The 18655-nt window shown below is 41.8% G+C and overlaps 1 protein-coding gene across 1 annotated transcript in view; it reads right to left on the bottom strand.

Moving 5' to 3' along the window:
* DNAH9 (dynein axonemal heavy chain 9) overlaps positions 1 to 18655 on the bottom strand; it is a 636923-nt gene that overhangs the window by 302483 nt on the left and 315785 nt on the right. Inside the window, exon 50 of the mRNA XM_060238867.1 lies at positions 4566 to 4826. Coding sequence (XP_060094850.1) covers positions 4566 to 4826 — 261 coding nt within the window. The remainder of the gene's footprint in view (positions 1 to 4565; positions 4827 to 18655) is intronic.

The following is an 18655-nucleotide window of genomic DNA, read 5'->3' as shown; positions in this document are numbered from 1 at the left end:
AGTCTGCTGCTGCTCCCTTTAAGCATGCCCCAATGTAGATCATCTTCGACTCCTCCATTGGGAAGTTGCACACCCACACTCTGAGGTGGCCTCTCACCAACACCACAAAGTAGCCCAACTTTGTCGGGTCCCCATCAAATTTCACTTCGTGGACCTTCAGGCCCCTGGGTACATGAACTGGTTCCTCGGGTGCCCCTGGGGGCCCCTGCGGTTGGGGAGGGGGGTTGATCCCTGCCTACTGGCACCCCCCCTCCCAGGTATTCCTCTGTCTGGCACCTTAGGTGGAGCAGCCGGCAGGAGACACCCCAGTGACCTGAGCAGCTACTTCTTGTAGTTGATGGGTGAGGTGTCTCATCTCCTGCACTAGGAAGGCATTCATCACCAACATCTCCTCTCTCAGCTGTCGGCTTTGGAGCATGATTGCTTCTTGGACCCATTCTCCTGGGCCCTCACTTGTCCCGCTCTGACAGGAGTGCACCAAGTCCTCGGCCTCATCTTTGGACCCTCGGCCTGACGACCAATAACAAGGGGGGGCCCTTGGGTGTCTCCAATAATACTCTCCCGGAGACTCTTGGATCCCCATTCCTTTCTTCTGACGGTTACAGAGGAAGGTACTAATACCAATCCCTCCTTTTTTGGCTCCTCTTCTACAGGTTTGGGTAGATCTTCCTTAGCTATGTTCTTCTTGTCTCTCGACATCCTCGGGGATGGATAGGTAGGCTAAGGTAAAGTGTCAGTCTTAGCAACCTGACAGGACCTTGAGTCAAGGAATCACACAGTCTGATACTTCAGCAGTTTATTCCATAAACGTCTTAAGGCAGGACACCATCTTTGCTAAGACTGACATCTTAGCCCAATGACTCTCATTTTAACCTCTCGCCCCAACCATTACATTTCAAGCAAATAGCACAGGGAAGCAAAATGGGAAATTATTTTGGTGGGTTCCCCTCCTACCCCAAAGTCTTAGAGTCCAGGCGTCTAATCTTTTACTTCTCGAGCATCTGACCTTGAAAGCCAGCAGAAGCAGCTTGAATAATGAATTCCATAGATAAGTGTGTGTGTGGCGGGGGGGGGAGCCAAGCCAAGCAAATATGCAAAGCTATAGTTACAATACAGGGTCCATGGCAAAAGGAATACACTGCACAGGATTTGTTATATGACTCTTGACACTGTAGCGACCTTGGTTCAGTCATAACTCTGTCAGAGCTGGTCTGCTCAAGAGCAGTTCTTGGAGAGCTCTCTCAGCTCCACCTACCTTACAGGGTGTCTGTTGTGGGGAGGGAAGGGAAAGGAGATTGTAAGCCACTCTGAGATTCCTACAGGTAGTGAAGGGTGGGGTATAAATCCAATCTCCTCTTCTTCTACTTCTAGCTAATTATGTATTTGGAAAAACTAGCTGTAGCAGTATTGAGGAGTCTTTGTTTAAGTAAAACAAAACCAGCTTTTTCTGACAGGGAAAGCAGCTCATCAAAGCTTATCCCTATAATAGCTGTCTTCTTTGCTGTAGATGTCAGCCAAGAAGACTGACAAAACTTTGTTAAGACTAAAGAAACGAGACAGTTGGGATAAGTAGTGGGTTAAAAATGCAATTTTAACCAGAATTTAAATGTTATTTACCATGCTGTAGTCTCTGGCAGTCTTTGGTTGCCTCTGAGACCCTGTACTTCCTTGTTTGTCTAAATCAGAGGTGTCGGAACTCATTTGTTATGAGGGACAGATCTGACATAAAAGTCACTTTGTTGGGCCAGACCATGTGTGCCATAAAATATAAAATGTGGTACCACAGATATAGACTTCATAAAGATTATTTCAGATGCCAAAGTGTCATGGGTGCTGGGGACCCTGCAGAAGAAGCTGAGCCTGCAGAGCCTGCAGAAGGAACTGTGCCCCTGCCACCTGCACCAGTGCCCCTGCCTCCTGCTGAAGAAGATCCAAGCCCCCCTGCCTCGCCCTCTCGGGTGGCTCGTGTGCGTGACCGCCTTCGTCGGGACCTCAGGGATCGGAGGAGGGCGGCACGCTCACAAGTAAGACGCTCCCTGAGCCCTGAGTGTTGAAAGGATTCTGGCCCTTCTAAGTGTGAGGATGCTTAAGTTTCGGCAGGATCCTGGCTGCTGTTCTGAGACAGCAATTAGCCCAAATGAGCAACAGGCAGCAGAGGGCTATATAGCTGTGGGCTTTGGGAGGAGGCTTTGTGGAAGCAACTAGTCACATACCTGACATCCTAGCATCCACTCCAGCTCTTGACTTTGGCTTTTGGATTCCTGACTTTGGCTTGGACCTCTGGACCCCCTGACTTTGGCTTCGGAACCTCTGACCTGTGATACCTGGATTGCGATTCTGTTTTGGCGCCTTGGACCCACCTTGCTCACCAGTTGCAGACCCTGGACCGCCCCTGGACTTTGCCTGACTCAGCCCCAGCTCGTGACACAAATGGCAATAGGGTTGTTTGGATCAGGTGTGGTATGCAGAGGGGTAGTAGACATGGAGATATATTCATTGGTAATGAGACAGGAAACCTAGGCCTCAGTTTGGTCCAGGAGGATGCAAAGAATAAATGGACATAAGTCTGAAAAAGAGAAAGCTCATGAAAGCTTTCAGAACTTCAGAAATCTCAGAAATCAGAGGGAGATTAGAGAGACTGCTGAACTGCAACTGATAATGAAGCTCAATTCATCCTCCTGGGCTGAATTGAGACGTAGGTTTCTTCTTCACAATGGCTGCTATTGTTATTTGGCATCTGAAATCACTCAACTCTCCAAGATATTAAGACAGATGGGCTCACTTTGTAGCTGTATCTGAAGAAGCCAGCAGTGACTCATGAAAACTCAAGCCCTGCCACAACTTATATTAGTCTTGAAGATGCTACTGGACTCTTGCACCCTTCCACTAATAAAGATTGCAAGCTGCGCCATTAGAAATGGAAAGGGGGACCTCTCCAAGTGAAATAATATGTTGATTTTAGACTGGGCAAAATTGAACATATGAACATATGAACATATGAAGCTGCCTTATACTGAATCAGACCTTTGGTCCATCAAAGTCAGTATTGTCTTCTCAGACTGGCAGCGGCTCTCCAGGGTCTCAATTCACTCAGTGGCCAGAACCCTTTTGCCCTTGAACATATCTGAAAAGGAGGTAAGGGCAAATCTCACTGCATGTAGTTCAAGGATATTGATATGGAGGACTGACAGATGGTGGGCCAGAACAGGACTCCAATACTGGAACCAACAGGGTTGACTGGCTCAAGGAGGGTGGTTCCAAATTAGGAACCAACTTGGATGGGACCAAAGCCAAGAAAGCCCTCCTCCATAATGCAGCCTTTAATTGGGATACTCACAGGGGTGTCAAATGTCTGGCCACGAGCCAGAACCAGCCCACCCAGACCTGTGGGGTTCTTTTCTCCTCCCCCCCCCCTCCCCATCCTCATGGATGCTCCAAGGCTGCCAAAGTTCCCAGCTCCTTCTTCCTTGTCTTTGCAGGCTGAAGCAGAAAGCAATTCTGGGCTTGCAAAGCTGCAAAGAAAATGTGGAGTGGACTTTCTATTAAGGGAAAATCCATTCCATGTTTTCCTTGCAACTTTGTCTGTGCTGCAATGTATTTCAGTGGAGTGGAGCTGTTTTAACTTTTCAGCATTTATATGGCCAGTTACAAACTGTTCCTTGTGGTAGTTGTGTGACCTTACAAATAAAGGGTTGATGCTTTGAGCCAGCATATCTCTGCTGAATGAATCTTAAAACTGATAGGGTTGCCTGATCTGCGTTGGAAAATACCTGGAGACTTTGGAGGAAGACCTGGGAATCCACAGTCAAAGTGGGATATTACACTGAAGAGCCATTGCCAGTCTGAGTAGAGCTGGGGGCAGGGGGAGAAGCTTGCAATGCCCAGCCATTTCATCTTTTCCTAAGCCCAGAGCATTTTCTATTTTTGGCTTAAAGTTTTAGTTTCTGTTGTGATCCTTGTGCTTTTTCTTGATTTTTTATTTTAAAAATTGCATTGCCAAATCCCACTGCTTCCCTACCTTTTCATTTTAAACAAAAAATCAGAAGTTTTAAGCATGTTTGTATTTTAAGTAAAAAAAATGATATCTTTAATTGTGTTTCTCTGTATCCTTTATAAAGTTTGTATCTCCACTACCTGACATTGCATTTTATGATATGCATGACGTGGTGAACAAATATGAGAACACCCAAAAACCTTCCCCTCATGACTTCCTGAGCTGCATCCTAGATCTTCTGTTGAGTCTTCTTGAGTGATATGGCTCTGGCATAGCTATGTGAATACAACCAATTCCTACATAATGTTTCCATTTCAGAGGGTTACTTTAAAATGTGTACTAAAATAATATCAGAAGAGCTGGCATGAAAGACTTCTTTCTGTACTGAGTTTGGTCATTGCTACAAGTCTGCGATAGAGCAATAAATGAGGTGCTTTTCCATACTGACCAAAGAAATGCATTCACATGTCACGAGTACAATCCAGTGCATGTCTACTTATTTCAGAAGGGCAAATGTGCATAGAACTGCAACAATGATGCGAAAAATTACTTCACAGCTGGTGGCCTGTACCTTATTGAGTGTGTTAAGAGCTTCCTGGGCAGCAGCAAGGGCAGGTTCAGCTTTTGCCAGGTCCTCCTCACAGTCTTTCTGCTTCTGCTGGACCTCTTGGGTAATTAAGGCTACCTTCTGTTCCTCATCATCAGCAACGACCTTCTCCTTGCTCACTTTCTCTGTCTCTATGCCCACCACCTGGATCAGTTTGTCTGCATCTTCATTTTTCTGTTTCAGCTCCATTTCTTGGGCTGCCAGCTTTGCTTTTAGATCATCCACCTAGAGCAAGGAAAGTGAAAGGAAAGCCAGATACATGGAATTAGAATTATGGGACACTTACAGGGAAAAGGGAGTATTTGAAAAAGGAATATGATGGAAGGGAATAAAGAAAAAAAATCTCAATAGATTTCACACTAGTAAACAGTTCCTTATAAAAAGTGTGGACAAAGACTGAAACTGATAAGCAGTTCAAAGGTTTAAATGGATGCTGGAAACTAGATTGCAGTATGCTGAAAAGTACACATTTATTATTTCAGTTTGTTAAAAAGGAGGAAGTTATTGTTTACACATCAAATCAGAACACTGGTATTTTACTGCAGAGGGTCCCAATCTTATTGAACCTAAGGGCATCTCTGGAATTTTGACAGAGGGTGGTGGGCACAGCCACAAAATGGCTACCATAGAAGGAGGAGCCAACTACAAAATGCCAGGTTATGCATAAGCCTGATAGTAGCTTTTCAGCATTTGCAATAGAAGCTCTGTTTAACAAGATGCCTTTTAAACTTAGCATATTGTTTAAAAATATTTTTGTTCATACACATAAAACAAGTAAACATATTGAGCTAGCTAAGACACTCTCTTCTGGCAGTTCAACTCTTCATTTTTCAGGCATCTAATGCATTTGTGCAAAAGGAAAGGGTCTCTGCTATCCATTTACATGTACCAGCCATATTCAATTGACACGATTTCTTGCAACAATAACAGTTGATCCTGAAGGGCTGGAGGAATGCAATATGTACAGTGAGAGAGATATTGTGGCATGATGTCAATAGGAACATAAATGATTTTTGAAAAGTTAACAGACTTGATGCAGTGATGTTATTATCATATTCCACCTGCTCCCGTCCGGGCATCTTGCCCTCCATTGTGATTTCAGAGGCAGTGGTGGTTGCCATCCCAGGAACCAAAGAAAGCCACTCCATCTCCCTGGCTGTCCAGTTCCTGTATCAGCAAACCCAACAGCCTCCTTCCCCCTGGGCCAGTCAAGAATTTATTTACCTTGAATGTACCTTAAATTTGGGAAGCTTCCATTTTTAAAGGGCAGTTACTCTACCCCCTTTCTTCTCATTATCCAATGGGATTTGTCCATTCCTAATTCCTTTCTATTCCTGGATCAATTCTCCCCGCCCCCCACAATCACCATCCTGGGCTGGTGCAAGACCCACCCATCACCTTCTGCTCCCATTGGCTCTGCCCAAAAGGATCGGTGTGCCCAGTTCCACCTCCATCCCTTACAGCTGCCTTGGTCTGCATCAGCTCACCAAGGTTCAAACTGGGGATGGCACTTTCTCAGGGTCTTGCTGCAGCGCGTCCCCCAGCTAGCTTCACTTGCTCAGCAGCTTACTTTTATTTTTATTTATTTATTTATTATTTTTATTACTTTAAATTTCTATCCCGCCGTCTCCGCAAGTGGACTCAGGGCGGCTGACAACAGTCATATTCACAAGTTAAAACCAATAAAAAACAATAAAACATAATTACAATTTAAGATTTTAAAACCATTTAGTGGCGCTGTGTCACTACAATATAAGCGAGTTCTTTTCTGACAGTGATCACATAGTACCCTATCATGATGTAGGGTGGCAGTTCTCTCTTTTTTCAGAGCTTGGGATCATGCCAGGCCTGTCAGCACTTGGCAGCCCATTGGGCATGTGCTGCTTTCCCCGTCCCAGGCCTTGCTTCTTCCAGTCTTCCAGGTTAGAAGGGGGGGAACAGTCATGCCAATTGGTCCAGATTGTCAAGCAATCCCAGATACTACCTTAGTTATAAAAATACTAGGGATAAGGCCCGTCATGAAGAAAAATACAATGGGCTCTAGAAAGAGGCTCTAGGTGAGTGCCTCCCCCCACCCTTGCTGTCTTCCCACCAACTCAAGTGAAGGCATTCACTCCCCCCAACCACCACCTCATGGCGAGCTGATCTCTGCCATCTGGAGAGCAGTTGTAATTCTAAGTGTTCTCCAACCCTCACTTGGAGATTGGCAACAGTGGGAGTGAGTCTGATCGAGGTAGGAAAAGGACGGCTACTGCTTGTTGGAGACTATCCTCACTTTGCATTCCTCTGTGTTTTTGCAGATTTATCTCTCTTATTATTTCTTTTACACACCCTAAATTGGGGCTGTTTTGACTGTGATGTGCTTTGGGACTTAGATATTGGCAGCGTTCCTCTAAGCTGAATTAGCATAAACTAGCTCACAGATTTTTAGCCTCCAGCTCACACATTTTTCTTTTATCTCAGGAAAATTGGCTCCAAAGCACAATAATTTATGCAGTAGCTCACAACTTTAATGCCAGTAGCTCACAACTTTAATACCAGTAGCTCACAAAGTAGAACTTTTGCTCACGTGCAATGTTCCCTCTAAACTGCAGAGTTTTGTGAGCAAAAATCCTACTCTCTGTCTCTCTCTGTATCTGTCCTACTGCAACAGGACACCATTTCTCCCTGTCCCCATTACTGGGTGTTTTTTTCCCAGAGGAGAATAGGGAGGAATCCTCAGCCAATTGAGAGAAAGCCTTCCCTCTTCCTCCCCCTCAGCCTATCATGGGAAGGTTTTCTCTATGGCTCTTTCCCTCCTCCTCTGTCCCTCAGCCAGTCAAGGGAAAGCTTTCCCTCTCTTCTCTGCAAAACAGAGCAACAGACAGCTTAGCCAATGGGAGAGTAGGGAGAGACAGCAACTGCCAGAACCAAGGTTGGTTGCCTTTTACTGACAGAATCAGCTTGGCTGGCTAGCAACAACCACTTGGGTGAGAGAGATGAGTGGAGTGAACCAATGAGTTCTCCCTCAAAGGCCAAAATAGGACTTAAAAAGGCCTCCCCCTCCAGGCTTCTACTGAGAGAACCAAGCTTGGGTGCTTTTTACTGAGATAAGCAAGGTAAGTTGCCCAGCAGTAGCCACTGCCTAGCAGAGGGCCAATCCTCATCTGTCCTGAGGCCACCAGTGGGTGGGGGAGACCAGAATCAGCCAATGCAATGCAAGAGCAGTTGATTGATGGTTTGATGGGCCAAAGGTTGATGCACCATAGTCCCACCCAGTCCCAACCAATAAAGGAGCTCAGATTTGCCAACATGAGAGGGGAATTATATATAATAAATATTAAACTAGAAAGATCTGATAACATCAAGTAGAAATTCCTGTTAGGTACACTAAGCATTTCAGCTGAACTGTCCTATTATGTTGAGTAAGGAGGAAGTCCCATTGTTTTTTAGACCAGGGGTGACCAACAGTAGCTCTCCAGATGTTTTTTGCCTACAACTCCCATCAGCCCCAGCCAGCATGGCCAGTGACTGGGGCTGATGGGAGTTGTAGGCAAAAAACATCTGGAGAGCTACCGTTGGCCACTCCTGTTTTAGACTATCACTCTGCTGTTTGCACAGCTAAAGTGCTTTACAAAAAGTTGCTGTCAGCATTATGCTACAAACATGAGAAACTCAAAACGTCCTACCTGGCCCAGCTCACTTTCTAAATACACTTAGTTGGCACCAAGTTGGCAGGCACCATACTGGGGACTCCTGCTTTCTCCTTTTGTTTATTATTAAGTTCTTATAACCAGAGATGTTGAGCATGACAGGCAAGGAAACAAAACCAGTGTTACAAAACACAACAGAACTAGCAAAAGGCAAAATACAGAACATTAAAATAGATACTGTTGGCCAAAGACTGTGTTTTTCAGCAACCCCCCATATTTGTACTGGACTCTTATGGACTGTATATGAATTGGCATTTACACCATGCAAGTTTTGGGCAGCAGGCTCACGTGGACTGTCATTTTGCTGAACCAGGTAAGGTTCAGAACAATCTTGCTTGGACTGCTACATAGTTAGCAACTTTGTCTATTCAGCTATAACTACTCCAAATCATGCTTCATCTCCTTGACCGCATAGCCAATGAAGACCATCAACTGCAGTTCTGGTTTCTGCTCCTGGATAATTTTAAAAGGACAACATATTTTCCTGCCAGCCTCCATGAAGATGCTTAGAAGGACACACGTACTGCATACCAACATCATTGCATAATGTAACTACCTCGCTACTAACAAAGGACTGTTGCAATTTACAATAGACTCTGCCTGCTGTCTAGCTAGGAAATCACCATATGTCAATAGACCATCATTGGAGCCATCAACTAGATCCTGTCACACATCTCCTTTCCTTTCAAATGCTTTTGTCTCTTCGATGTCTTTATAGAGGTGTTATAATAGGCAAATATTAGGCTCCAAATTAACACATATAGTTTTCTTAGTTTTAACATATATCCCACTCACAGAACCATCATCACTCTCTGGGAATCTTTTGTCAAATCCCCTGGAAACCATTGCTGGGCAGGAGCATCCTAATCATGGGATACTGCCTTGGGTTATGAAATTGGCTATTTAAGGCCACCCTTGTGGCCATTCGGGTGTGACTCTGACAGTACTTTGCTGCCAGAGCCACCCCCTTTCCTGATCAGTTTGGGCCCATTATTGTGGGTGACACTGGTCATCTCACACTACCCCTTCCCCTCATCTTCACTGCAGAACTCTCTTGGATCTTGTTGGATAGGTACACTATACTCCTCATCGATTCATCCTGCTAATGCAAATGCATCTATCTTTTCATATCTATTTTTCCTAGTTCTGTATTGCTTGTGTTGAGTGTATGTTTTCTTTTAATTGTGTGATTGAGATTATCCCCAATAAAATTATTTTATTTAAGTACAAAACTCTCCTCATTGACTCTGGGGACTCCTGTATACATAGGCCATTGCTCCTTTATTATTTTGACATCTTGCCCACCTAACATTCCCCAATCCAATATATAAGGCAATTTGGCTAACAATATATTTCACAAAAGTCTAAAACACCCTGGATAAAATATAACAGCGGACCTCTACAATTCCTCATAAGGATAATACTCATTTTAGCAACATTTAAAGGAGATTACTATTTTTAAATAGTTTGCAACAGATTGAGTTATTTCTTGATCAAAATCTGCTAACAATAGAGACCCAGGACTCAACAAGAAACTGATATCTGGACAGAATGAGGTAATTCAAATTACCCTGGGGACAGTCCCTATTGCACCAGAATGTAGTCTACAGTCCCTATTGCACCAGATACACTGCCACAGAAACATTCTGAAAATGTTACATTAGTGAATCAATCAACCTCTCAGTTCTGTTGCCTGGCAAACATAAAAGGATGCCTGTAGCAAGGGATTGTAAGATGTTTCAAATATTAAGGAAGGGTAATCGAAAGTGGTATCCCTAGTGCAGAAGGGGAGTATACATGCCTTGCCCATATTTGTGTACTTAGCAATACATATATCATAAGGGTTTGTAGAATCTTTCGGACTCCAGTGCCATGTTCTACTGAAGAAAGTTTTTCTTCCAGACGTTTCGTTCTCGGCTGCGGAGAACATCCTCAGTGGCACTGCAGCCGCAGTAGGCGCTCTGACCTTCTTGGCTGCTGTGCATTGAGTGAGGCCAGGGCTGCTGGAGAGCTGCTATTTCTAGGCTGGAGGGGGTGTGGTGAAAGGACAATAGGTTTGTGGATGTGCCCATTGTTTGGTGGGGCTTCCTGGAAGGGTAGTGATAAGGAAACTGGCTGTTGAATGTGACCATTGTTCTGTGTTAATTGCTGGGAGGGTTGGAAGGGGTGTGACGATAAAGAAGATGGTTGTTAACTGTGCTGATTGTTCTGTGAAATGTGCTGGTTGTTCTGTGAATTAGTGCAATTTATAGTCTGTAGGGTGTTTTGCAGAGCTGGATTCCAAGATTGGTGGATGGAAATGCCTTCCTCCTTTCTGTTAAAGTTGTGCTGGTGTTTGTAAATCTCAATAGCTTCTCTGTTCAGGCGGGTATGATAATGTGAGGCCATAGAAAGGACTTCAGTTCTTTCAAAGTGGATGATGTGGTCTCCTTCTTGAAGTGCATGTTCAGCTACAGCTGATTTTTCTGGCTGAAACAAACAACAGTGTCTCTTGTGTTCGGTGAGGCGGGTGTTGATACTGCGTTGGGTAATGCCAATGTAGACTGCACCACAGGAGCAGGGTATTTTGTAGACTCCAGGGGTTGAAAGTGGATCTCTCATATCTTTGGCTGAGTGCAGCATGTGGCGGATCTGTTGTGCGGGTTTGAAGACTGTGTCAACATTGTGGCGTTTGAGAATTTTGCCAATGCGGTCGGTAACAGATTTTATGTAGGGCAGGAAGGCTGTACCTACATTTCTGTGTGGCTCAGGATTTGGTGTGGATGGTCTCTTGGGATGGAGGGCTCTTCTAATTTCTTGTAGGGAGTATCCATTGGCCTGTAGTGACTGGTTGAGGTGGTATAGTTCCTGCTGGAGTTGGCTTGGTTCACAGATGTGTGATGCTCGGTGGATGAGGGTTTTTACAACTGTACGTTTTTGGCGAGGATGATGATTGGAATTCTTATTTAGATAGCAGTTGGTGTGTGTGGGTTTCCTGAATACAGTGTGGCCGAGTTTTCCGTCATCTTTCCTGGTAATGAGGACGTCAAGAAAGGCAAGTTGACCATTGTTTTCTTTCTCCATGGTAAACTGGATACGAGGATGGACTGAATTCAGATGAAGGAGAAAGTTATTCAAAGCAGCCTCTCCATGACTCCAGATGGCAAAAACATCATCCACCAATCTTGGTATCCAGCTCTGCAAAACACCCTACAGACTATAAATAGCAGAAATTCACAGAACAACCAGCACATTTCACAGAACAATCAGCACAGTCAACAACCATCTTCCTTATCTTCACACCCCTTCCAACCCTCCCAGCAATTATCACAGAACAATGGTCACATTCAACAGCCAGTTTCCTTATCACTACCCTTCCAGGAAGCCCCACCAAACAATGGGCAAATCCACAAACCTATTGCCCTTTCACCACACACCCTCCAGCCTAGAAATAGCAGCTCTCCAGCAGCCCTGGCCTCACTCAATGCACAGCAACCAAGAAGGTCAGAGCGCCTACTCTGGCTGCAACGCCACTGAGGATGTTCTCCGCAGCCAAGAACGAAACGTCTGGAAGAAAAACTTTCTCCAGTAGAACATGGCATTTGAGCCCGAAAGATTCTACAAACCCTAATGATGTTACCAGCCGTGAAAACCTGAAATCTTTGATAACATATATCATAAGTTTTAACCATCATTGTTACCAATAAAATTCAATATAAACGCACTAGACAATACACAATTTCAATGATCAATATATACAACTATATGTAATGTTTCACACTTCACATCAGTGTTCTCAGTAATAAATCTGAAAAAGCCCTGAAGAACTCAAAAAAATTCAATTACATATATGAAAAAGGCCTTCACTGGGTCAATGTACACTGTAGTATAAATATGCAAACTCTCTTATTTCAGAATTCCAAGAAAACTCCAGATGGCCAACACACCATTCTGGAGTATCAATTAGTTCCCTAGACCTTCATCAGGACCAAAACATCAAACATAACCAAAGCCTTCATTTATTAATCATAACAGCATAAGACGATTCATCCCAAGCATAACAGCTGCTTAACTTCAGTTCAGAAAAGCTGTTCTGGTGTTATGCTGCTACTATTAATAAGGCCCATTGTGAGGAGAAATAGAATGGGCACTAGAAATTTGCTGTGGGTGAGTGTCATGGCCTTGGCAGGGGGAAGGGCCTGGGAAGGCTGGGCTGGCCCTGCCACTATGCAAACTAGGCAATTGCCTAGGGTGCCAGTCTTCTGGGGTCTCTGAATTTGACACCTCCCCATGTGACTTGGTAATGTTATCAGTGCCCCTCTGACTTAAGAATTCCAGCTCCTCCCCCTCCCTGCAGCCTCTACCTAGGAAAAGGACAGTCTGTCTCCACAGTGGAGATAGCAACTTGCATAATTTTCCTCTCTCCCTTTTGATCCACACATGAGGTAAGTTAGGCTGAAAGTTTGTGGGTGGTCCAAAATCACATAGTCAGCTGACTGCAATGTCACAGTGGCTCTCACAAGGGGGCTGCTGCTGTACAGAAGTAAGGAACCAGGCCTAGTTAAGTCATGCCAGCCAGAGGGCATGAAGTCACCCAGAGGGTGCTGCCACACCTAGGGTATGAAACCTACAGGTGGAGGCTGAAGAGCTCCTTGTATAACAACTGAACTCCATACAACAGATCTCTTTCCCCTGGAAAAGTAACTGCTTTGGAGGGTGGACTCTATGGCATTATAGTCAGCTGGGGCCACTCCCTTCCTCAAACTCTGGCTTCTGTACACTCCACCACAAAATCTCCAAGAATTTCCCAACCTGGAGCTGGCAGCCCTAGTCAGGACTGGCCCAATGAGTTCTCCCTTAAATGGACCCAGAAAGGGCCTCCTCCTCCTGCATTTTACTGACAGAACCAAGTTAGCAACAGGCAATAACAAGACAGCAAAGGCAGCTTCCCCAGTGGCCCAGTCTTAAACATAGCACTGAAATGAACTTTCCTTTTCCAAAAAGTGAAGAAGGAAACAAGGGGATCTGTTATCTTGGATATGATTCTCACCAACAAGAAGACCATCCACACCAAATCCCAAGCCACACACAAATGTGGGTACAGCCTTCCTGCCCTACATAAAATCTGTCACCGACCGCATTGGCAAAATTCTCAAACGCCACAATGTTGACACAGTCTTCAAGCCCACACAATAGATCCACCACATGCTGCGCTTGGCCAAAGATATGAGAGATCCACTTTCAACCCCTGGAGTCTACAAAATACCCTGCTCCTGTAGTGCAGTCTACATTGGCACTACCCAACGCAGTATCAACACCCGCCTCACCGAACACAAGAGACACTGTCGTTTGTTTCAGCCAGAAAAAATCAACTGTAGCTGAACATGCACTTCAAGAAGGAGACCACGTCATCCACTTTGAAAGAACTGAAGTCCTTTCTATGGCCTCACATTATCATACCCGCCTGAACAGAGAAGCTATTGAGATTTACAAACACCAGCACAACTTTAACAGAAAGGAAGAAGGCATTTCCATCCACCAATCTTGGTATCCAGCTCTGCAAAACACCCTACAGACTATAAATTGCACTAATTCACAGAACAACCAGCACATTTCACAGAACAATCAGCACCGTTAACAACCATCTTCCTTATCTTCACACCCCTTCCAACCCTCCCAGCAATTAACACAGAACAATGGTCACATTCAACAGCCAGTTTCCTTATCATTACCCTTTCAGGAAGCCCCACCAAACAATGGGCACATCCACAAACCAATTGCCCTTTCACCACACCCCCTCCAGCCTAGAAATAGCAGCTCTCCAGCAGCCCTGGCCCCACTCAATGCACAGCAGCCAAGAAGGTCAGAGCGCCTGCTCCGGCTGCAACGCCACTGAGGATGTTCTCCGCAGCTGAGAACGAAACGTCTGGAAGGAAAACTTTCTCCAGTAGAACACAGCACTTGAGCCCGAAAGATTCTACAAACCCTAATGATGTTACCAGCCGTGAAAACCTGAAATCTTTGATAACAATTATATTTATATTGTAATTCCTCTGCCGCTATTAATTCTACCTTTCCTCCATGTATTTTTAATAGTTGGTTATACATTAACAACATCCCTTCATCTGTTTCTGAGGATAATTTTATTACTTCAGTTGGCACAATCCAGAGTGGCTTTCTCTCATCATCATATTTTTTATATTTTAACCAAGTACTTAGCAGATTTCTTCTTATATCATGGTGTGAGAAAAAAACATCCATCTTATTTTCCCCATAAAACTTATAAGCATGCCAACCAAAAATATTACCATGGTCTTCTAAAACCAACAGTTTCTTATTTAAAGTCATCCATTCATTAATCCATACCAAACACCCTGCATCATGATATAATTTTAGATCCAGTAACTGAAAACCTCCCCTTTCTTTTGCATCGGTTAAAATTTTCATTTTGATCCTTGGTTTTCTCCCAGCCCATACAAATTCTGAAACTTTTCTTTGCTGTTTACTAAATTGTTTATTGTCCTTCACAATTGGAATTGTTTGAAATAAAAACATAATTCTTGGTAGAACATTCATTTTAATTGCAGCAATTCTGCCCAGCATAGACAGGTTCAATTTGTTCCATGTTATCATATCTTCATCAGTTTTCCACCAAAGCTTTTCCTAATTATTTTTATACAAATCTATATTTTTCATGGTAACTTCCACACCTAAATATTTTACTTTTGAAGTGACCTCACACTCTGTTGCCCTTTGCAGTTCTTCCTGTTGACTCTTTGTCATATTTTTACACAAAATTTTCGATTTTTCTTTATTTATGTAAAAACCTTCTAATTCTCCATACTCCTGTATTTTGCGAAGCAGCAATGGTATCACATATAAGGGATTTTCATTGATAATCATTACATCATCAGCAAACGCTCTGTATTTATAAGAAAAACCTTTCAACTTCAACCCCTCTATTTCTCTATTGTCTTGTATTTGCCTAAGCAAAATCTCTAATATCATTATAAATATCAATGGAGATAGAGGGCAACCTTGTCTCGTTCCTTTACTATCATTTTTTTCTGTCAAATCCACATTTATACAGAGTCTTGCTTGTTGCTCAGTATATATCGCCTTAACCATTCTTATAAAATCTTCTCCTAACCCCAATTTCTCCATCGTTGCGAACATAAAATCCCACTTCAGATTGTCAAAGGCCTTCTCTGCATCTGCAAAAAATAGTGCCACTTCTTTTTCAGGATGCTTCTCATAATATTCAACAATATCTATAACAGTTCTGATATTATCTCTAATTTGTCTCCTGGGAAGAAATCCTGCTTGTTCCTCTGATAAAATTATTCAAATACTGTTGAGTTGTTCTGCTAGTATCCTAGCATATATTTTATAGTCATTGTTAAGTAATTAAATTGGTCTGTAATTTTTTACATTTGTTGTATCTCTATCTTCTTTTAATCAATGAAATTATTGCTTTCTTCCATGTATTTGGTATTATCCCATCAATCTTTATAATATTTATTGTATGCGCAGCTGTAAAAGCAAGAAAAAATACCAGAGAAATGGAACTGGATTATAAAAGTTATGTCATGGAGTGAAATGGACAAATGGACTATGATTTGGAGCTCCTTAAATTGGAGTGGAAGAAGTTCAGAAGATACGTAGAAAAAGAGTGGAAAATAAAAGGACATTGGACAATCTTTGATAATGATTAAGTTTTTAAAATAAGAATATAATTTTTTTAAAAATAGTTAAGGGTACCTTTAATATTTGTTTCTTTTAAGTAAATAGCACTGGCGGGGGTCAAGTAACAGGGGGAGGAGTGGGGGGAAAGTAAGATATGGGATAGAAGAATTTTTCTTTTTTTCTTTTTTAAGTCTTTATAAGATGTAGATATAGTTTTGCTACCATATGTTACTAATAAAAATTGTTTATTAGCAAAAAAAAAATCCTTATAATATTTATCAACTTTTGACGTTTCGGTACTAATGTCTCTACGAGGACTTTGTAAAATTTTGCTGTGAAACCATCTGGACCCAGTGCCTTTCCCATTTTCATTGAATTTATAGCTGCTTCAACTTCAATTTTTTTCAATTGGTTCATTTAATACCTTTTCCATATTTTCTGTTAAGGGATTTACTTGAATTTTCTGTAAATATGCATCTATTTTTTTTCTCCACCTTTTGAGCTTGAAGTAACTTAGCATAATATTTATAAAATTCTCTTTTAATTCCTGCTTGGTCAACAATTTCTTTACCTCCCGATACAATTTTGTTCACGAATTTGTTTTCTCTCTTTTTTTTTCATTTGCCAAGTCAGGTATTTTCCAGGCTTATTTGCTCCTTCAAAAGATTTCTGTTGCAATCTTTTAAGATCTACTTCTTTATTTAACAAATGTTTCAATTGATTCTGCAATATTGTAATTTCCCTTATTTTTTTTTCTTTTTTCCTGGTCTTTTTAAAAGTTCCTTTTCTTTTTTCCCAGTCTCTTTGAATGTCCAACATTTGTTTCTCTTTGGCTCTCTTATCTTTATTATTTGTTGTAATTAAAATACCTCTCATTACTGCTTTGTACATGTCCCACACGGTTTGGAATTGAATGTTCTCCTTTTCATTTATTTGGAAGAAAGCCCTAGTTTCCTTTTCTAGAGACACCACTATCTCAGTTTTCTGTAGCAAATCTTCATTTATTCTCTATCTCCTAGTCTTTTTCATACTCTTTGTTGACCACATCAATGGATTGTGATCAGCCCCAACTTTAGGAAGAATCTCTAATTTTTTGTCATAAGTCCACGATCTTTTGTAGTCCATAACATATCAATTCTTGAGAGTTATGCCTGGCTGAAAAAAATGTGTAATCACGCACTTTAGGATTAAATTTCTTCCATATATCTTCTAAGCTTTCTTGTTTCACTAAGTCAAAAAATGACTTTGGTAATTTCCCCTCCTTATTTCTTTTCCTGATCTGTCCAAATCATTAATAATTGTTCCATTGAGGTCTCCCCTTACCATTATTTGTTCATAAGTCACTTGGTCTAATTGTCTTTGAAGAAGGAGTCTTTCGCCCCATTTGGGGCATACAATCCCAACAACAATGTCCTTTTATCATTCATAGTCACTTCCACAGCTAAATATCTTTCGTCATTGTCTTTAAAAATCAATTTTGGATCCAGTTCCTGTTTAACATAAAAAATCACTCCCCCTTTTTTCTCCTTAGCCAAGGAAAAAAATTCCTTACCCAATTGTTTGTTCCATAAAAATTTATAATCCAATTGTTTAATATGTACTTCTTGTAAACAAATTATATTACATTTTTGTTTCTTGATCCAGTAAAATGTAGCCTTTTTTGCGGTGAATTTAGTCCATTTACGTTCCAAGATATTAATTTGTGATCCATACGATTCTTATTTTATTCTGTATCCTCAAATCCCACATTTTCTTCAAAAAATCTCCTCAATTCCTGTACATTTGTAATTGTAATCCTCTTTCCTCCATGTTCAAAACTTAGACCTTCAGGCAGTATCCATCTGTATCTCACTTCTTTCTCCCGCAGCTTGTCAATTTTTTGTACAATCTTCTGTCATTTATAACCTTTTTTGGCAACTCTTTCATGATTCTTACTCTGCTTCCATCAATTTCCAATGTTTTTTCAAATCATTTTCTTAAGATCTTTCCCACCATGTCTCTTGAAATAAATTTTATTACCACATCTCTTGGTAATTTATTTTTCTTGGCAAACGATGAATTGACCCCGTATATGTAATTATAAAGATAGCTAGATTCATCAGGTTCTATCTCCAAAAACTCAGCAATAGTATTTATTATATATGTCTTTAAATCAGCTCCTTCATTCTCCTCTCAGACATATCTGATTTTCCATTAACTTACAGTGTTACAGAACTACTTTCTCCTGCAATTTGTTAATCATAGAATCTTGGTCCTTCACCTTATTTTCAACCACATGTACTTTATTTAATGTTGCTTGTGAATCCTTTCTGAGATCCTCAATTTCTTTTTTAATTTCTGTCTTCACCACTTCTGCACTTGTTTCAATATCTTTTTTAAGTTCTTTAATTAATTGCTTCTTATTGTCCATTAGATCTTTCATCACTTTGACCAACCTTGCCTCCATAGCATCCAGTTGATCTTATATTTTAGGCATTATGCCTTCCTCAAGTGAACCAGTCCTTGCACGTGTCTGTTTTGGTGCCGGCTTATGATCAGACATTGCTGTTTTCCCACTACCAAAATAGGCTCTTAAGTTGATCTCACAAAATTCAAATTAAACCATAGGATCTTATAGATTAGGAAATGCCCTTTTCAATAAGTCCAAAATCGCCATTCTCAGGGCTTCCTAAGTCAAAATATTTTTTAAAAAGTTTT

The sequence above is a fragment of the Heteronotia binoei genome, chromosome 5, assembly GCF_032191835.1.
Source record: "Heteronotia binoei isolate CCM8104 ecotype False Entrance Well chromosome 5, APGP_CSIRO_Hbin_v1, whole genome shotgun sequence".
NCBI classification, from domain to species: Eukaryota; Metazoa; Chordata; class Lepidosauria; order Squamata; family Gekkonidae; genus Heteronotia; species Heteronotia binoei.
The sequence above is the reverse complement of the archived record's forward strand: the minus strand, read 5'-3'. Positions and strand labels throughout refer to the sequence as shown.